General features: G+C 37.5%; 2 protein-coding genes across 3 annotated transcripts in view; one reads left to right on the top strand and one right to left on the bottom strand.

Annotated features, from left to right (window-relative positions):
• XKR9 (XK related 9) overlaps positions 1–26,861 on the bottom strand; it is a 236,409-nt gene that overhangs the window by 196,662 nt on the left and 12,886 nt on the right. The gene's annotated exons all lie outside the window — the stretch shown is intronic.
• LACTB2 (lactamase beta 2) lies at positions 137–25,862 on the top strand. The gene is made up of 7 exons (XM_072804285.1): positions 137–326; positions 6,797–6,960; positions 11,866–11,992; positions 19,123–19,301; positions 21,638–21,786; positions 24,508–24,589; positions 25,258–25,862. The coding sequence occupies exons 1-7, from the start codon at positions 205–207 to the stop codon at positions 25,299–25,301; spliced, it is 867 nt and encodes a 288-aa protein (XP_072660386.1). The 5' UTR covers positions 137–204; the 3' UTR covers positions 25,302–25,862.

Below are 26,861 nucleotides of genomic sequence, written 5' to 3' on the forward strand. Positions count from 1 at the left end.
CGCCCGCCGCCCGCCTCCCGCCTCCCGCCTCCCGCCTCCCGCCTCCCGCCTCCGCCTGCGGAGCCCCGGCGGCGTCACGTGACGCCCGGCCCCGCCCCCCGCCCCGCTCGCGCTGCGTCGGGCCGCCCGCTGGCCCCGCCCCGTCTCCACCCCGCGCCGCGGCCCCGCGGCCAGTTCGGCGCTCGGCTTGCGGCGGGTGTAGGCATGTCTGCGGTCCTGCAGCGCATCGAGCGGCTGTCCGGCCGGGTGGTGCGCGTCCTGGGCTGTAACCCGGGGCCCATGACCCTGCAGGGCACCAACACCTACTTGGTAGGGGTCGGCACCAGGTAAACGGCCCTGTTCCTCTCCGACCAACCCCTCGGCCTGCGCGGCGCGGAGCGGGCGCGGGCACGGCTGCCGGCCGGGGGCGGAGGGGGCGGGCGTCCTCTGCAGCGGGCGGCTCGGCTCCAGCCCCGGCCGCGCTGCCCCACCCGGGACCCCTCCTAAAGCACCGCGATGCCAGAGGGTAACCTCTCTAACTTAAAAAATGGCTAATGAGGGAGACATCATGAAGAAGGAGGGGAAAAAAAAAGAAAAAAAAAAGAAACCCTTCCTGTTTTTGAAACCCAGTTGACTTTGCTTGATGTGGAATGCCAGGGTGAGTGTCTAAGCTGTTGCGAAATTAGGATCGCCTGGAGTTAAGAATCCGGGAGGGCATGTGACTTTGCTCACCTTGTGACTTCCGCTAGTGTTTTGCTCAGAATGTAGCTTAACACTTCCCAAAAGCGGTGAACTGTGCGGAGGCCTTTTTCTTAACTCAGCAGCAGAGGGCAGGATTTTCTTGTTTCCAGATTGCTCGAGTCTGTGAAAGAGCCCCTTAGCGACTCGGGAAAGAGGAGCCAAACTAACTGATTTGGGTTTTTGTGACTATAGTATAGCCCCATTTATTTTGCAGGTGGGGTAGCCTTTCTGAATTTTTCTCTTGTTCACCCGCATTGTTTTAGTGAATTATGCAGAAGTGGGGAGATGTGGTGCGCTGCCCGAGTGTGCATCAGTTTTTACATGCATGGTCTTTACTTAGTACAAGGTAAAAGTAAGATACAGTTCCCCCTTGAGCATAAAATTTAGTTGTGTATTACAAGATGTGTTAATATAATTGATTTCTGAAAACAGTTTAATAATGATTTGAGTTTCCATTTGAAGTATCTGCTGCCTTTTACTAGTCACAGATTTTTAGGTGGAGCAAGATGAAGGGACTGGAAGTACTGAAGTCAGACAAGCAAAAGTTAGGTTCAGAATAAACAAGGCAGGGTCAAGTAGGTACAGGAGCTTTAGGCTGCCTCCAGAATCTAGGAGGATTGAGAATTCAGAAAAAAATACCTTAGGTCTAGGGTAAGAGTCTGTCTTGGCTGGGACTCCCTCACCCCAAGAAGTCCACAGGCATTCTCTTTTCTCTTTGGTGTGTCATGTTGAGGTAGTGCTAATCAGTATGTATTCTAAAAATTAAACGTACTCAAAATTACCCTAAGAAGTCTCTTTGGAGGCGCTGTGTTAGAGGTTGTGTGCTATCTCATAATAAGTTAGGTGCAGCCTGCTTTTCTTCCAGCAATGAAGCAGATGGCTGGTTCTGTTTGAAAACCAGATGAAGAAGTTGGCTTGCGTTTAGGGGCCATGTTGTATGAAAAATACATACTGTATCTTTAAACACTGGAACCACATTCAGTATAGCAAAGTGGTTATGCTAAGAGACAAAGAACCTGAAAGTGACTGAGGGAAGACATTCATGGTCTCCCACTTTACACCACTTACACTGCCACTCACATAAACTCGTGGGGTAGAATGGCCAGTGGAATCACTGTATGTATATGACATAGGACGAATCCATATAGTTGAGCTAGAATAAGTTAATGTGTAGATGATGTAACTCTACTGTATAAAGCAGAAGTCAGGTGGCAAGAGATGAATATTAATTGGGTCCAAGTAAGAGGTTCAGATGTTGGTATCCCCCCGTGCTGCACAAAACCAGTTCTAAGATCATTTGATTTGCCAACATCAGGTTCTCCTGGTTTCCTCTTACCTCTCTAAGCTGTTCTTTCACAATCTCCTTTATAGAATCAGCCTCTTTACCAGATCTTTAAGTGTTTGAGTTCCTAAAGATGTAATCTTAGTCTCTCCTCTTCTCATGCTATATTCCCTACTGAGGTGATCTGGTCTACTTCTTTGGCATCACCTATTTTCTATCCATTAGTAGCTCCCAACTTTATGGCTCCAGTCTAGATAAAAAGTTCAAACTTGATCTTCAGGCTAGGAGAGCCCACTGCTTTTCCTAAATCTCTACTTGGATGACACAGCCACTTGAAACTCCGTGTTTCACAAACTGAACTCAGGGGATTCTCCACTAAACCTGGTCCTCTTCCTGTCATCCATATCTTGGTAAACAGAACAATCCCCACATTTGATCAAGGCAGATGCTTCTTGCCATTTCTTTGTGTCCTGTACACACCTCCATGCCACTTTGAAGATCTATTTCCACTGCTTTTTTTTTTTTTAAGATTTTATTTATTTATTCCAGAGAGAGAGAGGCAGAGACACAGGCAAAAGGAGAAGCAGGCTCCATGCAGGGAGCCCGACGTGGGACTCGATCCCGGTTCTCCAGGATCACACCCTAGGCTGAAGGCGGCACTAAACTGCTGAGCCACCCGGGCTGCCCTATTTCCACTGCTTTTACCCCATCCACACCAGTATAACTCTTGCTTAGGCTTTTATAAAGCCTAACTGATTTCTCTGGAACTATTTTTGCCCCTCTTCTATTCATTCTCCCCCATTTAGTAGGAATAATATTCTAAAAATGAAAATTCTTAGGCCTTGCATATTCCAGCCTCCACTTGTCTCATCAACCTCATCTCCAGCCTCTCTCCCCTCTTAGCCAGATGAGTTGTATGCATTCAGCCTCATGGCTCTCATGCATGCTTTCCTCTGTGTCTCCCGCTTACCCCACTCTTTTTTACCCGACTAACTTCACTCATCCTGTAGAGTTCAGGTAGAATATAATTTCCTCAAGGGAGCTGTCCCGACCCCTTAGACTGTATTAGGTTAGTATAATACATGTGTCAGTACTCCATACTTTTCGTGGTCCCTTTCTCAGTGATAATAAAATGATTTTTTGTGTAAGAAGCTTCATATCTCTCCTCACTCTCCACTATAAATTTAATGAAAGTTTATTTCTATATCCCCAGTTCCTAGCACAAATTTTTGTACCCAGTACAAGTAGTACAGTAAATATTTACCAATGAATGTTTATATTTTCTCTTCATCTCCAGTACTGTGATTCTAAGATTTCTGATAACTAGAGTTTCAACTGGTCTTCCTTCATTCTGATCAGCCTGTGTATGCCAGTGAACAAATACTTTCCCTAAAGTATTACTACTAAACCTAGTATGATGCCTAGTATGTAGGTACTCGGTAATAGTTGAATAGGTAAATAATAGCCAGATCTTCTGAAGAGTATTTCCATGTTCCTCCTCTGTTCAAGAACCTCTAAAAGCTGTAATTTTAACCTTTACTATCAAAATTGTAACTCACTTGAGGGCAAATAGTTTACTTCTTTTAATAGGAAAAAGTCTGATGCAGTAGAGTTAAGACTCTGTACTCTGATTACCTAAATCCGAATCCTAGCTTATAACTTTAGACAAGACAGTTGATTCTCTAGGCTTCAGATTCCTCATCTGTGCAATGAAGGTTGAATAGCGCCCACCTCAAAGGATGTTACGAGGATTCAGTAATATTTAAATGAAAAGTCATATCAAAAGCACTTAAAAAAAAAAGGCACTTCAATTCTAGCATATGGAAAGTGTACCATAATGTTAGCTATTATCACGTCTTCCCTCATAGCATCCAGACAATACTGGGTTTGTGATAGGTGCCCAGAAAATACCTAATAATTTGCATCTTACAACGTATGTAACACAGTATCTTATACGTGGTAATCACTGGTTAGAATTTGAACTGAACTTTTTCAATATATATTTATTGAGTGCTTATTTTGTGCCAGCACTGTTCTAGACACTGGGAGTACATCAGCAAACAATAGTTCATTCATAGTACTCAGACTTGATTTTGTCATCTCTTTTCTTCCTCCTCTACCAAAATCAGGAGTTCTTAATCTGAAGTCTAGGGTCCACCAAAGGATATAATTCAGGGAGTCTGACCTTAGCTGGGGGAAAAATTATACCTTTATTAACCTCAAACTGAAAATTACCCTTTGTTCAATTATGAATATGGGCAACAAACTACAGTAGTAATAGCAGTACCTGTGATTTTTTTTCTCATATTTTCATCAGAGTTATCATTTTGCAATCATAGTAAAGATCTCAAAATATTATATATATTCATCACCATTTAGAAATGATCATTCTAAATTTTGGTGCTGCCCTTGTTACTTCATATGGTAATAAAGAAGCATATATAATACTATAGAATAATTTTTTAATTTTAATAACTGTATTTCAGCTAATCGATTTATTTTGTAATCTTACATGTTTTATTTTATACATTCCAAAACATTATTCTGAGACTAGTCTATGGGTTTTACCACACTGCCAAAGGGTCCCAAGACATTAAAAAGGTTAAGGACTCATTACCTAAATTTGTCCATCAAAACCTACTGAAGTAGGTTCATATCTAAAGAAAATGGGCATTGCACTTAGATGTGAATTTAAATATATCCTGTGCTAGAGTTCGTGACGCTGGGCAAGTTACTAAATTTCATCTATGTCTAACTTGTCAAGACCTCAGTCTCTTCATCTGTACAATGAGAGTAAAATCTCAGGATTGTTTTAATGATTAAGATAAAAATAAAGCCACTACTTTATGTATTCATCCAATAAACATTTATTATCTAGTATGTGCCACTGTCTAGGTTCTGGCAAAACCAGACCAGGTTCCTGCCCTCGTGGAGCTTAAATTTGTAGGTTGTGGGAGGGTGTGGAGATAGGCAGTAAGTAAAACATATAAATATATGTCACATGGTAATAGTGCTATGAAAAAGCAAGGGAAGATGGCTGGCAATGTCATCAAAATTCACCGTGACCCAAACCAAGTCTGTCTCAAATTTGCTACATCCAGTGTTTATAGCCTTGGTTAATGACACATCAGTCATCTCACATAGAAACCTCAAAATCGCCAGTTTTTCCCCTTCCCTTCCACATCCAGTTGCCTGGAAAAAAATCCTACTGATCATGCCTCCTAAATGTTTTTTAACCATCTCTTACATATAGAACCTCCTAATGCATTCATGGGCCAGTATATCCATCTAGTTTCCCTGTTTCCAGAAGGGACAGTTATAACTCTGTGTACTTGTGAAGTAGAGCCACTGCTCTATGGAATGTAGGTGTAGATAATAGCCTGTGGAGTATAAGGCCACTGTTCTCACCCCCACTCTCTCTGAGAGGACAATTTATTTTTATTGGCTGTGCATCTCAGGGAATAGAGTGAAGGAAACAAACTATCCGATATAAAATAGCCATCCAGATACCATTTGAACTTCTGCAGAATGCTAGTATCTGTCACTGTTACTATTTGTTTTCATTGCTCCCTCTTCCTGCTTTTCACTAGAAGGTAAAAAGGATTTTTTATCTTGCAAGAAAGACATGGCACATAGTAGGTAATTCATACAGTTATTAACGTATTAATGAGTAAGTGAGTGAGACTTTTCATAAGACCAGTCTCTCCAGGATCCCTGAGTGGCGCAGCAGTTTAGCGCCTGCCTTTGGCCCAGGACGCGATCCTGGAGACCCGGGATCGAATCCCACATCGGGCTCCCGGTGCATGGAGCCTGCTTCTCCCTCTGCCTGTGTCTCTGCCTGCCTCTCTCTCTCTCTCTCTCTCTCTCTCTCTCTGTGTGTGACTATCATAAATTAAAAAAAAAAAAGACCAGTCTCTCCCCCAACCTGAATTAAGGAGGTATTACTGTGAAGCAGCATGGATTTTCATAAATGAAAAATTTATGAGTTGGTCTTGAGGAGGAAGATGTCACCCTTATTTCTTTAATTCAGGAAAAATTTATAGAGAAAGGCCATCATTCCATAACATAGTGAAGAAGGGCAAACCGTATAAAGAAGGGTCAGAACCACAAACAGAAAAATATAACTAATAAGGTTATCTAGGTAAAGAAATAAAGCAACTCAGACATTTCCCCATGCTTCCCTACTCTTCATTTTCCTGTGGACGGAACCTTATGTAAAACTTCAGTGATAAGTTTTGTATGTAGTGCATAAGACTAGGTTTCTTTATGGATATCATTGAACCTAATTCTTTCATATCTATGAGACATTTGAGTATGTGGTAAAAGATCTCAAAGGCAGAGTGGATAAAAGCACATATTCTGGAGCCCGAATACCCAAGTTTGAATGCTAGTCTTACCATTTATTTGCAGAGTAACCTTGAGCAAGTTACTTAATTTCTGGATATAGTAATGAAATACCTACTTTAAATAATTGCTATGAAGAATTCAGTTGTTAAAATACGTAAAATCCCCGGAATGGTGCCATATTTAAGTGCGATGTAAGTACTCGATATTATTGTGCCTTGAACTTGCCAATTTCAGATTTACATTTAGCTATAAGGTTTTTTCAAAGAACTTTTCTTACCGTGAGATTACTGTAGCTAAGGTGAAATATCATATAGACCGTTTCCAAACAAGTTAAAGCCAAGCAATATATGCAGTTTCTTAAATATAATATGAATTATCTGTGGGAGAAATAATGCCAATATTAACTTTGTGTTCCAATTGTGTGATTATCGTCCATTTAATTTTCAGGAGAATCCTCATTGACACTGGAGAACCAGCAATTACAGAATATATCAGCTGTTTAAAGCAGGCCCTGACTGAATTTAACACAACAATCCAGGAAATCATAGTGACTCATTGGCACCATGATCATACTGGAGGCATAGGAGATATTTGTAAAAGCATCAATAATGGTAAACAGAAAACATTAAGCTCTTTGAGGAAAACTGTATTTTCAGAATAATTTGTGTTACAGAACCAAGTAAGCTAGTCAGTAGTTTACTGAATACTTTATATACTTTAATGTGGTACTTTTAGAAATATACTTTTGATGCTGTCCCCAACTTTAACAAAAGAGGAAAGGAAAAGTCCTATTTTCTATTTCAAATCACTTATCCCTCTTATTTTTCCCCTTTGTCCAGTGATGGATGTCAGTTTTAATTTTGTCTGTAGTAGTAGTGACAATTACTGCTTCAGATCTAATAATAACTAACCACTGTTGAGCATTTACTATGTGCCAGGCACTGTGCTAAACACTTTACATGGGTCCTATGAGGCAGCTGCTGTTATTGTCCACACTCTAAACATGATCTCAGGTCTCCCATAACTTTAAGGCAATTACTATAATATACTAAAGTGCTGGCAAAATATCATTGTATTGACAATTCTCTGTCCTTGAAACCTATTCAATACGGACACTTCACCACCTCTCTATTCCATCTCACCATCACACACATAGATTGATTCATTCCTTCCTCCCTTTAACAAATTAAGTGACTACTATATCCAAGCACTGTTCTTGGCACAAGGGATTGTGACAGTGCACAAAATGAAGACTCTGCTCTCATGAAGCTTGCATTCTAGGAGAGAAGGTAAATGGTAAATAAATAATAGGTCAGATGGTGATAGGTCCTATGAAGAAAAAGCTCTGTGAAGAAAAAGGGGAGAGAAATTGGTGGAAGGGCAAATTGGTTTCCCTCTTCTCTCCTTTCTTACATCCTAGAGGATGGTATGCCACAGGAAATCATCTTTCAGTTGACTTTTCCGCACCTTTTTTTTTTTTTAGATTTTATTTACTTATTCATAGAGACAGAGAGAAGCAGAGACACAGGCAGAGGGAGAAGCAGGCACCATGCAGGAGCCTGACGTGGGACTTGATCCCCAGTCTCCAGAATCACACCCTGGGCTGCAGGCGACGCTAAACCACTATGCCACCAGGGCTGCCCTTCCACACCTTTCTCTTGTCTACCTACCCATTAAATTTTGTGAATTAAAAAACTGCCCTGAAGGTTCTTGACTAGCTTTGGCAACTCTTTTAGCATGAGGGTCAATTTGAAAATTTGAAATGTTTATAGCCTACTTTTTCTTCCTCATAAATCAACTTTACTGAGCCTAAATTTACATACATAAAATGTACCCTGTTTGATAAACAACTTTGTGACCAATCTAGTCAATATAAAGAACACTCTCATGAACCCAAAAAGAGGTCTCCTGGTGCCTCTCTGCAATGACTCCCCTTCCAACAACCACTGATCGCCTTCATTTCACTATAGATCAAGTTTGCCTGTTCTAAAATGCCGTGTAATGGGAGCATATAGAATCACTGTCTAGCTTCTTTCACACAGCATCCAGTTTTTGAGATTCACCTATGTTTCAGTATCAATAGTTCCTTTATTGCCAAACGGTAATCCATGGTAGGATTACACCAGGGTTTATCTGTTCACCTGTTACTGGACATTTCACCTGTTTCTTTAAATTAAAAATTTAGGGGTGCCTGGATGGCTCTGTTAAGCATCCAGCTCTTGATTTCAGCTCAGGTCATGAGATTGATTGATTCTCTTGATTTCAGACTCTCAAGGAGTCTGCTTGAGATTCTGTCCTCCCCTCTTTGCCCGTCCCCCTGCTCAGTGCTCTCTTCCTCTCTCCCTCTCCCTTTTTCCCTCTCTCCCTTCCCCCAACCCCCTTCCTCCTCCCTCCCTCTCCCTTCCTTTCCCTCTCCCCACCAAATCAATAAAATCTTTCTTGAAAAATTTAAATCGTTTTAGGTTCCATACAAAATAATTAATATGTGTATAATAGATTACTTATTAGGTTGATATAAAGAAAATCAAGAAATTAGACCTGCTCTGTAGCCACTAGGATTTTAATACTTTGAGAAGTAGCTTGTTGACTTTCATTCTGAACTTTATTGAAGCTAGACTAGCTACATACAGACCTGGAGTTGCTCAGCACTGAAATTATACAGAGATATCTTTCAGAATTTCCCCTTAGGAGTCCTGTGTATTTCTTCATACTCTAAATCCTTTATCACTAGCATTCTTGTTCCATTTTGTTTCATTATTTTCTTTACTCCGTATCATTTTACTACTTTAGTTATTATTAGTATGGCAGAAATTTTTTCACCTGCTTTATGATGCTAACAACCTGTGATTTTACAGGCCACATCAAAATTATGAATGCCATTTACAAGGTTTCTGTAAGATACAGCAACTTGCTTTCAGAATTTTAAGATGTAATCAGAGTACAATTTCGGAACTTGCAGTGGCTGGCCAGAAGCCAGAATTTTACTAGACATGAGAACTTTATTGCCCCAGGTTGCCCCCGTGTTTTGGTTTTTTTTTTTTTTTTTTTTTTGAGTATATCTTATAAAATATATTTTGTGATCTGATGGTTGTTATTTTGCAGCTGAAGTTGGGTCTTTGCCGTGTACTTTTCCTCCTGGTACTAGGAATCAAATGTTTGCTTCTAATGCCATTCAATTAGATTATTTTTATTAGAAAGTATTATAAAAATATTACAGGTTTGTATTAGCTTCAGTAATTAGCATTAACTGATGTTTTAACTCATTATCCAGACCTTTAACAAAAGACCAAGGGTTTCCTCCTGTTAAAATAATCATATGATAGAAACAAAGTAGATAAAGGTTGCCAGGAGCTGGTAGGAGGAGAGAATAGGGAGTGACTGCAGTTGGGTAAAGGGTTTCTTTGAGGGGTTTTGAAAGCATTATAAAATTAGATAGTGATGATAGTTACACAGCTCCTTGAACATACTTTAAAAACACTGAATTGTACACTTTGAAAAGGTGAATTTTATACTAAGTTATATCTCCATAGCTTCTATTAAATATAATGATTATATGATTGCTTTCAGCATACCCATCTCCATCCTACCTATACACATTGTTATTGTGAGTAGGATATGTGTTTTCATATTTGCACCTAATTTTAAAAACTGGCACAGTTATAGTATGACATTTGTTATTTTGAGATAATGGTGAGTTTTTTGGAAGATTGTGTGCCAAAAGTCTCATAACTTAGAAATATAATACTGCTACTTCTTTACTGAAAGATAAAATTATTCAGATTAAAAATAAATACATACCAAAAAACCTCCCCATCTCACTCCAGAATGAAGACAGCCTTATTATATAATGCCAGTTCCCAGAATAGCATATTATTTTTTGCTTCAGCCTCCAAGATACAAAATAATGGAGTTTGGGGCTGGAGAGAGAAGGTCTAGTCTCAGTTGTTTTATTTTTATTGTATTTGCAGTATTTCTATCTCCTTTATCTTCCATACTACCCTGATTTCTGTGCCTTGTCAATTTTTCTCTGAATGTCTTTTTTCCCATGTTGCTGTCACATTAGTTCTAATATTCACATCCTCCCAACTGGGTAGTTATAGTCATCCCCTCCTGGTCTTTCTGATCTCTCGCCCTCCAGTGTCCCACCTAGCGCTGCCATATAGATCAACCAATTAACACTATTTCATCTTTTTTCTAAAGAGTGTACAGTGGTGCACATATGGTAGAGTTTAAATTCCTCTATTTTGTGAAAAATTTAAGGCCCTCCATGATATGAGTTCATCTGATCCCACTTTATCTCCAGTTCTCAGCCAGTATTTGCATTAGACAAGTTGGTAGCATATATTGTTGCACATATGCCAAGCTCATTGTCATTTCTATGCTTTTCCTAATGCAGTTTCCCTTACTTACAAATCATTCTCTGTACCTTTTCCCAAACTACTCATCCTGTAAGCCACACTCAAGTTTTTTCATATTTGTGAATTTTTCCTAATTGTTTTCCTTTCCCTAAACTACTATTGCTTTTATTGACTAAATTGCTTATTTAGTATCTATTAAGTGGTACTGAGTATAGTTCTTTAATTCTTGTTTGTAAGTTTTATTTCCCCAACTGTGATAGTTTTTAAGCACTTTAATATCACAGTGCTTGTATTAACTATATGTAGTATGCTGGTTAGATAAGTGGCACCCAGCTATTGATTGGTTAATTGATTTTCTTTGTGTCAGTGAGAGGTAGGATGGGCTAAATTTATTTTAATGGGCTAAACTAGCCCTGGGTTTGGGGCTCCTTTCAGCATTCACAGAAAGAACATTATGCTCTCATCCTTGTATTACTAAGTACTGCCATGATGCCATGACTTCTTTTACTATACACTAAGATCTAGACAGAAAAACGTTCCCCAGTTCTGTATTACTGCCTCTTCAACATCCATCTTGATATCAAAGCTAGCTGAGATTATGAAGAACTACTTTCAAACTTTTGTATAAAATTAGAGTGACTAGAAAACCATGAAAGCTTTTATGTAGACCTAGAAGTGTATGAGAGAATAAAAAGCTCTTTTATTGAGGTAGAAAAAATAATTCAAATTCCAGAGATAGACTGCTATAACCCATCCCATTTTCTCTCGTCTCTTAATGTTAACATCTTTTTGCAGTCATTCATAGTGTTAGCTCTATGAAAGTTGATCTCTTTTTGTTGTTGTTTCCATGGAAGAATTTAAAGAGAGCATACTCTTAATGAAATCAGATATTAAATATGAAATGACAGAAGTGCAAAATTGAACAAAGGAAAACTGCAGACTTAGAGGAACAAAATCATGAATCAAGTAACAATTTACAAAGCAATGATTCTTAAAGAAGAAGGAAAATAAAAATGGCTGGAATAAATTAATGGGGTAGAGAAAGAGTTCAGGACATTACTGCAAAAACCAAATACAGGAAAAAGGAGAGAAAGTTGATCTCTTAAAAGGCTGAATTATTTAAAGTATGACAATATATTTTACATGTTTTGTTACTAGATACTGCATATTGCATTAAAAAACTCCCACGGAATCCTTGGAAAGAAGAAATTATAGGAGATGGAACACAACAATATGTTTATCTGCAAGATGGAGATGTGATTAAAACTGAGGGTGCCACTCTCAGGTCAGTAAATGTCCCTTAGCCAAGGAGGAAGAGGGAGGTTATGTATATGTTTGTATAAGTCAAAAGGGAATAAAGGAAGATTTCTGCATATTTGGTTATATGAGTGAGGAATATCTCAAGAGGTATATAAAAAGTTTGATAACATGGTTACTCCGGGAAGAAGAACCAGGTTGCCTGAGAAATAGGATTAAAGAAAGACTTTTCACTCTGTCTACTCTTTTTACAGGACTTGTTTGCATTATATGATTACCATTTTTTAATAAAATTTAAATTAAAAAATAGATTAGCATTTTCTGTTAGGATGGTTTAGGGCTCTACTCATCAATTAAATTCAGGACTTTCTCATGTTCTCAATTCCAAAAGATGACCCATACCTAAAGTAAATAGATTTTAGGCCAGACCCATAATTTCCCATGACCTAAGTGAGGAAGAAAGGTTGTTTCAAACTCAGTAATTTTAAACTGAACTACTTACGGTTCTTCTCTGTCCCCCACAATGTTTTTTTTAAGATTTTATTTATTTATTTGAGAGAGAGAGCAACTGAGATAGCACAAGTGAAGAGGAGAGAGAGAAGCAGACTCCTCACTGAGCAGGGAGCCTGATGCAGGACTCTATTGGAATAGAGAATAGTTCATTCTCAGCATGTGTAGCTAGACATGAGTAAAGATAAGAGCATGAGAAACTGTTAGTACGCATACCTCAGTTCAGACCTTTAGGGAATGATGAAATTTTTAAAAAAATACATTTCACTCAGTTGCACTTAGTCGTATGTCTTGCATGCTTAGTCTAAAGACTGTAGCAAAAAGAAAAAAAAAAAAGAAAAATTAGATTTTACATATCTTTGCAGGTATGACAGCCCTGCAGAAGAACCAACTGAAAAAAAAAAATTCTCAGGCTTTACAGCAAGCAAACTTCACTATGATTTTTACAATTCTGATTCTGTATCCCGGGGGGGGGGGGGGGGGAGGGGGTTCCAGTCACTTCTTTAGGATGGGTTTATTATGTTGTACATATATTCCAATGTGTCTGTGTGAATCTTTGTCTTTTTTGGGGGAGTGCGGAGGGCGGTCCTTTTTTTAGATATTGTTCCTAAAAAGGAATAAATGCATACACCTGTTTGTCAAAAAAAAAAAAAAAAATTCCAGGGCCCTAGGATCATGACCTGAGCTGAAGGCAGATGCTTAACCAACTGAGCCACCCAGGTGCCCATTATCCCCCACAATCTATTTGCTTTCTGACTTCAGAACACCTACTGCTCTTAGCATTTAAGATTTTATTTTTTCTCCTACAACAGAAGCTGCTTCCACTTCACCTTTATCACTACCCTTTCCCCACCCACCAATCTAATTGTGTTAGATTTTACCTTAAAAATATTGGTCCATGCTGTCCCTTTTTCTTCATGTTTGCTACCACTACTTAATACTCCTGTCTCCAGGCTCCCCTTTCCAATCTACCCTTCATACCCCATGTCACTTGAAACCTTAAATAACTCTCGTTTCATACAAGAGCATGTTTTTTCTCCTTACCATGTCACTGGCCCCAAACCACTTTTCTGATCTAAGATCCCATGACTCCCCATGCAAACACAACTAGCCATATCTAAATACCTGGATGCATTATGTATGTTCATGCCTTCGCCTTGACCAGGTAGGCATCACAGCTGTCCCCCTCCATGTCTCCCTGATAAATTCTTACCTATTCATTCTTCAGACTTCAGCTCACATGTTACTTAGCTCAAGAACCCTTTCCAGACAGAAATAACTGCTCTCTCCTCTAATTTTCTTATAACTATTATTATTTGATTATAGCACTTACTAAGTTGCATTATAATTCTTCTGTGTGTAAGTAGGTGTCTCCATAAAAGGTAATCAACCCCTTGTTCAGAGTATTAGTTAATGCCAGTTGCTGTTGCAAACCAATCTCAAAATGTATAATGGTTCATACATGAAATAAGTTTTCTTCCCAGTCACATAACGTCCAGAAAAGGTTCCTGATTATCAAGTGGCCCCCCTGCAAATAATGTTTCAGACACCTTTCATCTTGTGATTCCACCATCCTCAATAGTTGGTTTCAAGTTCCCCTTGCTCACCTCGGTCAGTCCAGTAGGTGGTACAGAAGAAGCATGGAAGAGATCTTTCATGGGAGGCTGTCACAGATCAGACCTTCTGTTGCATTGGCTGTAAATTCAGTCATGGGCTACCCCTGACCTCAGGGAGCCTGGGAAATAAAGTCTAACTTCATGCCCAGGAAAAAGAGGAAGGAGATTTGATAAGCTAGCTATTCTCTGATACAAGGCAGGTGCCAGATTGATTTTCAGATCCTTAGTCCCTGGCACATAGAAGACACCGAATATTTATCCAACATGTAAATATCTACAAAGAGGGGAGTAGATTAACAGATGACTGAGAAAAAGAAGAACTGGGTATCCATGCCCCTTTCAAGCCAGTGTCCCCTTTTTCCTAATATGCCATTGATTTACAAATTTAATTTACAAACCACCTAATTTCTAGGCAACTTTCTTAAAATGCTCTTGTTAGAAATTTGATAGCATCTCCTATAACTTGTTCATGATACCAAAAGATAATAAATACTACATTACTAATTCTTCAGAGAATATTCTTGACAGTACTGAATTTCCCCCATCACACATTAAAGGTCTATCTCAAAGGCTTGGGAATCACAGTGCTGGTTTATTAGTTATCACAGTATATGGATATTAGATCCATACCCAATTTGTAGATTAATAACATTTGGGCCCTGGTAGTTAATTACTACCCATCTGCCATAAACAGACCATATATTTTAAGCTTTTTTAAATTGTATTTTATTTATTTATTTGAAAGACAAAGCACAGAAGGGTGGGGGGTGGGGAGGCAGAGGGAAAGAGAGAAGCACTCATCAGGGAGCCTGACATGGGGGTCAGTGACCTGAGCCAAAGGCAGATATTTAACTGACTAAGCTACCAGGCACCTCTATTTTAAGCTTTTTATTAAAATACACAGAAAAGTGTGCATATCATCCATATTCAGTGTGAATTATTACAAACTGAACAAACCATACAAGCAGCATTCAGATCAAGAAACAACATCGGGGTGCCTGGGGGGCTCAGTCAGTTAAGTATCCGACTTTTGGTTTCAGCTCAGGTCACGATCTCAGGGCTGTAAGTTCAAGCTCCATGTCGAGGTCCATGCTGAGAGTGGAGTCTACTTAAGGCTCTCTCCCTCTACTCCAACCCTCCCCCCTTTGTTTCTCTCTTTCTCTAAAATAAATAAATGTCTTTTTAAAAATGACTTAGTAAATAACCTTTTCACAATAACAAATTCTAATTATACTAGAAATCTGAATAAAACAGTTTACTGATCACCATGCTTTCCAATTTCCATGTTTATAAAGTCAGTAAAACCCAGTTGTTTTAAATATCAACAAGAAGATCCATCATTAAGCAAGTTTGATAAACAGAAGGTTAAAATCTACTTAAGTCCTCAAGTATTTGATGTCCAGTTGATCTGGTATATCTGCCAGTTTGGGTGGGGGGTGGGGGGAATATAGTAGATACAGGGACAATACCCACCAAGAACCCTGTAGTAAAAATGAAAGCAGGTTTTTCAGTAGGATTTGCTTCTGAATATAACCAAGAATTTTCTGGTGACCTAAGTTCAATTTCTCAAAGAAAAAGTCAGTCTGACAGCTTTTGTTGACTGTTCTAAATCTTCTAAGAGGGCCATCTTTATAAAGTCTACTCTATCACAGAAGTGGCAGACCTAGATAAATGTGCCACCTGATGAATGGGAAGGCCACAGCTGCAGTTCCTCTGATCTTTAGCAAAGCACCTCTGATGTCATCTCCTTTTTTCCTCCCGCCTATGTGAAGTGAATTTTAACACAGTTTTTATGCAGATTAAAGCATTAGCTACCCAGGTGACTGGAGAATTAGAATTTCTGATCCCCTAATTTAAGAAATCTATTGCCTTGGTTATCAAAGAAAACCATTACTGAGTTCTGGAGTAGGGAGTTGGGGGGTGGAGGGAAGCACAAATAAAGGATACAGTGCAAGCACATCAATGGATGAGATAGTCTGCAGACTCTGAGAAAGAATGGTTCTCCAAATGAGTTTTTGTAGATTAAAAAAGATTGGGGTTCTGTTTGTAAAGGCATTGTATGTGTGATTGTTCATAAGACTGTCCATAACATGTAAGACATACCTTACACCCACATATTTTTGTAGTTGTAGAAATATGCCTCCTGGAATTATTTTCATGTAACATTGAGTACTTTCATTAATAGGTTGCAACAGGTTTAATCAGACAAAAGAGGTGTTTCCATATCACATTTTACTTTCCCTGTCCCAGACCTGGAGCCAGCCATGTCTGCAAGAAACCCTGGTTTCTTTGAGGGGGAAATGGTGTTTCAGTTCCATCCAGAACTATCAGGTGTGCACATTACTATTGGGCCTTTTACAAAGCTAGGAAAGTATCATTACTTCTGGGCCTTTTATAGAACCAGGAAAAAAAAATGAAATGATGAATTCATAATGATTCCTCAATTCAGATGAGAAAAAACCCAAAACCTTAATTCCCTCATTCATATATATTTTTTCCTTATCCCACTGTAAAAACCTTGGTTCTCAAAATCAATTTATTGTTTATACTATTATACAGTAAACACAAAATAGTTTCAGAAATACAGCAACCAATAATGCTGCCAACAATAAACCTATTAAGTAAAGTTCAAAATATCTTAACACTTATTATAATCTTAAGAGACATTCTATTAAGGGAGATGTAATCTTAGTATTTAAAAATTTTTTGAATGAATATTAGCATGGCTATGTTATCTATCTGGTGTATGGCTTATAAGGTTCATTTCTTGGTATTCAATGATAACATTTTCTTTCATCTTTTTATTTAGTTTCATGTTTACGATATATATTTGCATAGCTTAAAAATGAAAACTAATAAAGTTACTATCAGAGAAGTTTTGCTTGCATCTCTTTCCTATATTTCACCTGCCTACCCCTCTAGACAGCTTTATTCATTAGTTTTTATTTATCCTTCCTTTTTGCAAAAATAAGGAAATATATACATATACATTTTTATTTCCCCAATTTTCTTATACAAAAGAGCAACTATAAACATTCCTTCACACTTTGTTTTGTTTTTAAAAGAAAAGCACTTGTTAGCGTTTAATGAACCTCCTTCCATATGGCTTCAGGACAACCCACACACATACCCATAGATTTTCTGCTCAGCTATTCTCCTGTCCTGTCTTCACGATGACAGGCTGTTTGGGAAGCCCGATCACACCACATCAATGATAAGAGCAGCTCCAGTCTCGTTTTTGACAGCATTTACCCATGTCTGCTCACTGGCCAGGGTTCACCATTTATCAAGGTTGACATTGGGGTAGAAGCTCTGGTTCCTCTTTTAAGTGGTAATGCCTCATACCAACTTTTCCAAAGAAACCTGGATGGTCCTTGTTGAAGTTGATCCTGTGGTGTTGCATGCCACCAGCATTACCCCAGCAGCCTGCATGTTTACAGTGCTGTGGCCATGGCTCATGTGACCCCAAAGTTTCCAGGTCTCCCTCAAATTGGATGGCTGTATGGAAAAGGTGGTGGTGATAAGGCCAAAGGAAAGTGGGGCAGGGGGAATACTTGCCTGACTGCAAAGGGTCTATAAGTCTAGGGTCATCAAGGATCTGCTTTGTAGCACATTCAGCAAATTTGACATTGGGGACTGGTCCTAATGTCATGAGGCCTCATCAGGGTAGCATTTGGTGGTGTGTCTCAGGAGGTCCAAACCCCAGGCCAAACACGAGACCTGAGGTTCTAGGGCCCATACCGATACCCTGCCCTGAAGCCCACCTTATGTGGCCTGAAAGACTGGACAAAGGACAGGGGGAAGTAGTTGGGGTACAAAAAAAGTACATCTCGTGGCCTGCTCCAACAACAAAGCAGAGGCATGAAAAGAACATGCTTTGTTTTTTTATCACTTGACAGTATATCCTGCAAATTACTCTGTATCCGTTCTTAGAGATAGTCATCTTTTTTTTTTTTTTTTGATGGCTGCTGCATCATATTCCATGGTATGGATGTACCACAATATGTCCATAGTGTCCAATGGATGGGCTTCTGTGTCGTTCCTAATATGTTGTTCTTCTAAATAATGTAATGAATAGCTTGTATATTTTTTTTGTATTTGTGAAGGTGTATTTTCAGGGTAAATTTCTAGCAGTGGGATCAGTGCGTTAAAGGGTTATGTAATTTTGCTAGAAAATGCCAAATTCCCTTCCATATGTGCTATACCATTTTGCTCTCCCAACAGCAACTTATGAAAGTACTTTTTTCTCAATCTTTTTTTTTTTTTTTATGATAATCATAGAGAGAAAGAGAGAGGCAGAGACACAGGCAGAGGGAGAAGCAGGCTCCATGCACCGGGAGCCCGACGTGGGATTTGATCCCAGGTCTCCAGGATTGCACCCTGGGCCAAAGGCAGGCGCCAAACCACTGCACCACCCAGAGATCCCCTTTTTTCTCAATCTTGCCACAAAGTATATTGTAAAATAAACATGTATGCAAAGAATATTGAAAAAAATGTGTTTAAATAATAAAAGCACTGTCTCTGAGTAGTGGGATGATTGTGAATTCATAACTCCTTCAAGTATCTTCCTTTCTGTTCTTAAAAAATATTGTATCTGTGCATGTTTATTATTTATAAAATAAAAAAAAAAAAGGACCCCTGGGTGGCTCAGTGGCTAAGCATCTGCCTTTGGCTCAGGTCGTGAAATCAGGGTCCTGGGACCGAGTCCCACATCACTCCCCAATGGGGAGCCAGCTTCTCCCTCTGCCTATGTCTCTGCTTCTCTCTCTGTGCCTCTCTTGAATAAAAAAAAATAAAATCTAAAGAAAAAATAAGAAAAAGGTGAGAAAGTATTGAATTTACACTTCAGAGTGGGAAATCTGATTTAAAGAAGAGAATTTTTCTGGTGATAATTTTCAGTGGGCCACAAGAGAAAAAGGAGCTTTTACTGGCTTGACATTTATTTGTGTTATCCAGAGATAAGGCTGGAAAGTAATTTATTCTAAGCCTAAGAGTTAAAATTGTTACTATTTCTTCGTTTTCTTTTAACTAGAGTTATACACACACCTGGCCACACTGATGATCATATGGCTCTATATTTAGAAGAGGAGAATGCTATCTTTTCTGGAGATTGCATCCTAGGGGAAGGAACAACTATATTTGAAGACCTCTATGATTATATGAACTCCCTGAAAGTGCTGTTGAAAGTCAAAGCTGATATTATATATCCAGGTGGGTAGTTACTTAAATCTAGCAAAACATTTGTGTGAAATGATGAAGAATGTTCATTTTTGTTTCTGTGGGTATATTCTTTATGTTTTCGAGGCTTGAAAAGATAACCCATAAAGTGCTTCTTTAAATTATATCCCTAAGACTTATCTAGCCATGCAATCAGAAAGGCTGAGAGTTAGGGGTGCCTGGGTGGCTCAGTCAGTTGGGCGACTGACTCTTGACTTCAGCTCAGGTCATGATCTCAGGGTCATGTGCTCAAGCCCCACATTGGGCTCTGCACTCAGCAGGGAATTTGCTCAAGTTTCCCTCCCTCGTCCTCTGCCCCACCCCCCACTCATGATTTCTCTTTCTCTCTCTCTCTCAAATAAGCAAATAAAATATTTTTAAAAGGCTGAGACTATAGTAATACTTCATGAAGATAAAGGGTTATTGTCTAACATTTATACAGCTATCAGTAAAACTTTAAACAGAGGAAATAAATTTACATGGGAATCAGAGAGTGTTTTCATTCCACAAGTTATCTTCACTTTCGTTAATTTGATTTCTGTAATGGGCCACATTTTAGCCGTGAACTCCAAGTGTTAGTTTCTTTAATTCATATTACTGAAATATCAGTAGCTTCCATGTCAGCTCTAAAACTGTATATTAATTTCACTTCTCCAGAAAAGGAAACCTGTTTTAGTATCTCAGCTGTCACGTACTGCTCTGCAATATGAATCTCCCTTGCAGCCTAAAAGTGGAAAATGATAATAAGACTCAACAAGAGGGCCCAGAAGGAAAAAGAAACTAGGTTACCTAATTTTTTAAGTCTTTCTAACTTGTTCCTAACCAGAGCCATGGAAAGATCTGTAAATACAGTGTCTTCAGTACCCTTATATTCCCTCATGAGCTTCCACTGCTGAGGGGATAGGAAACATAGTGGAGCTGGGCATTTGGATTAATACTATGACACAAGAGGAATGGAAGCTGACAGCTGTTTTTAAATAGAAGAGAGTACATGTTTGACGCACTCACATTGAATGAAGCAAAGCTAATGAGAGGCTGCCTAGTAAAGGTTCTCAGAGTATTTCCTTTAATGAATCCAGTGAACTGGCTTATTAGCACAGCAGGAGCTTATATGTAAATCATGTTCTGTAGCCCCAGTTACCATATATTAAAGCCTGCTCCCTGTCTGGTACTGTGCCGGGACCTTTACAGTGTTGTCCTCACAAAAACCCAGTAAAGCAGGTAGTGGTATCTTCACTGCACAGCTGAAGAAACTAGCTCAGGAATTTGGACTTTCATGACCTCATACTAGTAAATGATAGTCAATATTCTAACCAAAGCCTAATGCTCTTTACAGGATAACAGGTTAGTCTGCTTCTAGATATTTTGTGCTCAAATATTTAAAATCTCCCTCTTGCAGACTTGCGTCATATATTAATTTGCACTGTCTTAAAGAGCAACCAAATTTTAATATAGCTTAATCTAGGTTGTCAGCAGTTCTGAATCACTAGCCTATACATAAGATTCTTAAAGTTCTGCTGTGATTCTTGTGAATTTTTAAGAGATCTTGGTCACTTACATGAAGCTACTTTTTACATTCTCCTTTTCAATCTTTTTTTTTTCATTTCTTTTTTTTTATTTTTATTTATGATAGTCACAGAGAGAGAGAGAGAGGGGCAGAGACATAGGCAGAGGGAGAAGCAGGCTCCATGCACCGGGAGCCTGACGTGGGATTCAATCCCAGGTCTCCAGGATCGCGCCCTGGGCCAAAGGCAGGCGCTAAACCACTGCGCCACCCAGGGATCCCCCCTTTTCAATCTTTTATAAGTAAATGTGGCATAGTGGCTAAGAGCATAGAGTGATTAAAAGCCCTCAAGTCAGAACTCCAGTTCCATCCCTTCTTCACCATGTAACTGTGGGCAAGTTATTTGCCAACCCCCCTGCCAATACCTCAGCTTCTGCTATAAAGAGGGGAAAATAATAATGCCTACCTCATTACTTTCTTAGAATAATACATATTAAGCATTTAGAGCAGTGCCTGGCAAATAATGAACACTCTGTATTACCTGTCATTACTTTTGCAGTTACTATTTTTATTCAATTTTTTATTTTTTATGTTTAATGTATTTAACATTTCAGACGGATTCTATTTGATATGATTCTCTGTGTTCTGGCATTGTATGTAATTTTTAAATCCCTTATATACCTATATGGTTTTCCAAATCACATTTATTATGTACTTAGTATGCTTCTTCAATATATCATATGAATATTTTTAATAGAAAAAATTAACTTATGTTGTATTTGTTATTTTTTATCTGGTTGAAATAATTTTTATAATTCTAATTCAGGACATGGCCCAGTAATCCATAATGCTGAAGCTAAAATTCTAGAATACATTTCTCACAGAAATACCCGAGAACAGCAAATTCTTACGTTATTTCGTGATAATTTTGAAAAATCATTTACAGCAATGGAGCTTGTAAAAAGCATTTACAAGGTAATTTTCATTTATCTTATTTGTACATAACAACACTTTTATTAGAATAATATTTATAATAGACTATAGATATGGTAAATTTAGCACATTCCAGAACAGAATAAATCTGTTAATTTTATTTAGTGCTGCTTGTATAAAATCGAGATCAGCAATCTCAACTTTCTAGAACACAGAAGTTAAATAAAAACGGACCTAGAGAATCAAAAAGAAACATTCCAAGCTATCATTAAGCTTTATATACTTCATCATGTAGAAGAGAATGTTACCAACGTCCTGATGATTGATTTTTGTAATGATTTATGTATTATGTAGCCATTTGACTATTATTATTATTATCGGTATCCTAGCCCATAGCCAGTAAGAAGGGTGATCTGCTAGAGACATACTGGGATAACAGCAGTGAGAAGTAATAGCAGTGCCTACAAGGGAGAAGGAGGAGAAAGTACATGTAAAAGAACATGAGTAGAATAACTGAGTATACAAAGAAAAAATGCTCTCAGTTCAGTGGCCCCTGGGCCCAGCATATATAACAATACAAAGTGGCAATCAATTAGTATAATTTAGTTTTTCAGTAACTGTTTATTAGATATCTGCTGTATGGATAGTATAGAGGTTAAGAATGCAGACTCTAGAATAAGATCACCTGGGTTTAAAAATTCTCTCTACCAGGGCACCCAGCTGGCTCAGGCATAAGAGTGTGTGACTCTTGATCTCAGGGTTGTGAGTTCAAGCCCCATGTTGGGTATAGAGATTACTGAAAAGTAAATAAATAAATGTTAAAAAAAAAAAAACCTCCCATTACTACAACCCATAAGGTAGCCATAAGGTACGTGAGAGTGTAAAGATGAGCTTGAAAAGTACCTGGGCCAATTATATTTAGTAAAGAACTAAAGTTTATCAAAAAATGATCATATACTCAGTGTGCTTTAAAAGGAAGGGATGAATGATTAAAATAGCTGAAGATAAAAAAAGTGCCAAAGGGATAATATAAATATTTCAATTCTGTGAAAGAGTTCATTTCCTCATAACACTAGAGTAGTATAGCCACACTGGACTATATGTTGGTACATGGGATTTTTTTCCCCTAATTTAAGTATAGACAGCAGAACTCTCAAATCTCCCAGATGAGTCATCAAGCAATTGCCCATACCTAAAAAAAATGCTGGTTCTGCATTCAGAGGTATATTCACTGTATTCACTGTATACATGTGTCAAGTACCTCTCACGTACAAGAATAGCATAGTTATTACAGAGAGATTTATTCTTTCAACATTTACTGGATGCCTTTCCTGTGCAACACAGTAGACTAGGTACTGAGATTCAAAGATGACTACAGATCCCTGCCCTCAAAAGACTCATTGTTTAGTGAAGACAGACATGTTCAACATATGCTTATAATACTGCTCATTTTTTGAGCACCTTATTGTGTGCTAGATGTTCTACTCATTAGTTTACACTTATAAAAGTCCTTAATTCTTAGGCCTCAAATTTTCAATACATAAAGATACTATTATTCCAATTTAATAGACTTAAAAAAAAAAAAAAAACTGACTCAGAGAGTGTGATGAGCTAAGTAACTTCCAAAAGCACACAACTAGCAGATATCACATATCAAAAGTGAGATGTCAGATACTCAAATCTTGTTTTCTCTATCATAGCAGGCTTCCTCTAAGACCTCTACACAGTATTATCAGAGCATAAGAGAAAGGGAAATAAATTTCACCTGATCGAAGATTCAGGGTATCAAGGCTTGTCTGGAAAAGCTTTAAAAACTTAATCATTTAGTTGAGTTTTGAAGAAGTAGTAAGCATTTTCCAAGCCAGAGTACAAGAGAAGTGATTCTAGAAGGAAAGACATTCTCTTCGAGTAATAAAAAAAGTATTGTATTTGTTTGAAAGCCCACAAAAAAACTGCATATGACTGGAGCACAGAATGCATATGCAGATAGGCAGGAAAGACAGGCATGATCAGATAAGATCATGGAAGCTTTGACTTCCATGCTAAAGAATATGGACTTTAGCCAATAACCTGGGCATGACCACTCAAGGATCTTAGACAGAGTAGTCACATAATTAGATCTAGAAGATCACAATGGTGGATATAGTATATGGTACTGGAGGTTAAGGGAGAATTTGGGGTTGGAAGTTTGTATTTGAGAAATATTAATGTGTGATGTTGCTGTGCCAAGTTGGTTGAGTAGGAAGTGAGTCAACAATATACCTCAATGTAAGTAAACAAGAATGTTTAAGAGAAGTTTAAGGAATTTCCAGATAAAAGCTAAATGATGAGAGAGATAGGATAACCAAAAGAAATGTACAAAGAAAAAAAAAAAAAGAAATGTACAAAGATATTATTATGTAATAAACCATAGGGCCATCAGTCCATAGCATCATCAAAACTATCTAAAAAAATGTTTACAGTTATTTATTCATTGATTCATAAAATATGTAGTTCCTACTATGCCATTGTGCTAATAAGCACTGAGTACACTAAACAAAACCAACACTGTTACTGTCTTTATGGACCTTATAGTCTATTTTATGTGTAAGTCTGTAGATAAAAATATAGTGGTCTAAAGCAAGACACATACAAGGTGAAATAATTTTGATTATCCCTACATAAAAAATTAAGTTTTCCTTTTGTTGCATTTTTTAATTGTTTCAACCAGAGTAACTCATTCTTTTTTAAAAAAGAAATGTTTCACTCTCATTTTTCTTTTAGAATGTTCCTGACAATTTACATAAAATGGCTGAACATAATGTCTTACTTCATTTGAAAAAATTAGAAAAAGAAGGAAAAATATGTAAGTATACTTCCAAATTTCAATTATTTTATTACCAGCATTTAAAATGCTTTTTTTTTTTTTTTTTTAACAAACAAACTAGTTTGCTTTTAGGAAAAATAACACCCACCAGAGTCCTTCCTTGAACTTCACTGTAAGATGGAGAAACAAGCATTAGAAAGGGTTAGTAGTAAAAGGCCAGTGGACCACAAATTGGAAGCTAAAGCTCCCACAGGAATTAGAATTTTGCTTAGGGGTTGCAGTTCTTACCCACCAGAACTACAATCAAAGGCATGTAACGGGAAGATAGCTCCTCTTCCCCTGACCACAAGACCACAAAGAATTTCACATGCAGAAGGATTGGGAACAGGCAAACGTTTTAGCAATAGTAAAGGTAGTAAACTCAAAAATATTAAAGCAGTAATTCTATAAGCATTTGATAGTGTTAGATTAATTCATCAAATTAACAATCTTTATAGAAGTTTAATCCTTAAAATCAAGAAGCTCAAAACTTGAATTTTGTGTAGAAGTTTCAGCATTGCTTTTATATGTACAAAAAACTACCAGTTTTATATTAAGCAACAAAATTATTTTAGAAATGAATGCTTTTTCTAACCACAAAATAACTTAAAATCCATTAAATTTCTTACCTGATGTTAAATTTTTACTCTCTAATTTTCTTTCCACAGTTAGCAACACGGATCCCGACAAGAAATGGAAAGCTAATCTTTAGTTTCAGATTAATGAATGCTTTTGTTGGTTTGTTTTGTTTTTAGTGAATGATATGTTTTAACTATTAATTATTTACAGGGAATATAGAGCATAGAACATTGAAAATAACCCTAGATATACTTTAAAATAATGTCATGTTTCTTGTCAAATATATATTACACTTTACATGTATAATGTAGGTTACTTATCTAAGTCTTACAACATTTTACCAAAAATTCAGAATCCAACAATTTATGCACGTTCAACAGACTTATGGCTACTTTAAAAATAATAAAATTTATGTAAGTTAAACTGGATATTATTCTTGGAGACTACTTATCTATTACAAATGGCCATTTGTATTTTCTCCAGCTGCTTCAGTTAACAGCACAGATTTCTATGTAATCCTTCTTTATATCTGTAGATAACAGCTTTGTTTTCATGTTTCTACCAGTTATATTATGATTCTGTTTTAGTTCCATAGCTCTGTATCCTGTATATTTTCTTATAATGGTATCTCACAAATGATTTGTGCACATCAACTTATGGTAAATGAAAAATATTAAATTTCTAGTTAAAAGCATTATGTAATAATTATTTCTGTAATCCATTAGTACAACTAACTTACTTTTCAAGTTTAGATTTTAGTGTATAAAAGTCATTACTATATATATATATATGAATTAACAGTCATTAGTATATATATGAATTATATACCAAAAAAATTTTTAATTAGAGGATTTATAAGACAGCATTTTTAATACAAGTAGTATTCTTAAATAGTGATTAGGTTCTCAGGGTAGCCCAGCAATGCTTATTTAACTTGAAAGATTGCCAAAGTATAATATTAAAATGAGCTCAGAATCCGGAGAATGTCCTTTTTTTAATCTTTACTAAAGGTAAAACTTTAAAAATTTTTTTGAACTTTCTTTCACATCCTCACCTCTTCCTATCCCTTTTCCCAAGGTCCCTAACATTTTCATACCATCATTAACACTTGTTTTCATGCCTCAGAGACTTGTTGTGTTCCTGAAACCACTTCATATTACAAAATAAATTGAACTCAACAACAAAAATAACTCCATTCAAAAATAGGCAAAGGACTTAAATATACATTTCTCCTAGTAATATATACAGATGGCCAATAAGCACATGAAAATATGCTCAGTGTCACTAATCACTAGGGAAGTGCAAATTAAAACCACAATGAGATACCACTTCGTGCCCATTAGGATGGCTTTATCAGAAAAATATTAATAAAATAAAAGTGTTGGGGAGGATATGGAAAAATTGGAACCCTTGTGCATTACTGGTGGGAATGTAAAATGGTACAGCTGCTATGGAAAATACTATGGTGGTTCCTTCAAAATTCAACATAGAATTACCATATATCCAGCAATTCCACTTCTGATATATACCCAAAAGAATTGAAAACTCGGACTGGAACAGACATTTGCACACCTAGGTTCATGGTAGTGTTATTTATAAGATAGCCAAAGGTGAAAACAACCCAAGTGTCCATTGAAGGATGAATGGATAAATAAAATGGTGTCTATACAGACAATGGAATATTATTCAGTCT

Source organism: Canis lupus, chromosome 28, assembly GCF_048164855.1.
Source record: "Canis lupus baileyi chromosome 28, mCanLup2.hap1, whole genome shotgun sequence".
NCBI classification, from domain to species: domain Eukaryota; kingdom Metazoa; phylum Chordata; class Mammalia; order Carnivora; family Canidae; genus Canis; species Canis lupus.

Excerpts from the sequence above, each read along its gene's own strand:
- LACTB2 (XM_072804285.1), top strand. The coding sequence starts at position 205 with ATGTCTGCGGTCCTGCAGCGCATCGAGCGGCTGTCCGGCCGGGTGGTG. Across the intron at positions 6,961-11,865 it reads TTGTAAAAGCATCAATAATG|ATACTGCATATTGCATTAAA; the intron begins GTAAACAGAAAA and ends TTTTGTTACTAG. Across the intron at positions 11,993-19,122 it reads ACTGAGGGTGCCACTCTCAG|AGTTATACACACACCTGGCC; the intron begins GTCAGTAAATGT and ends TCTTTTAACTAG.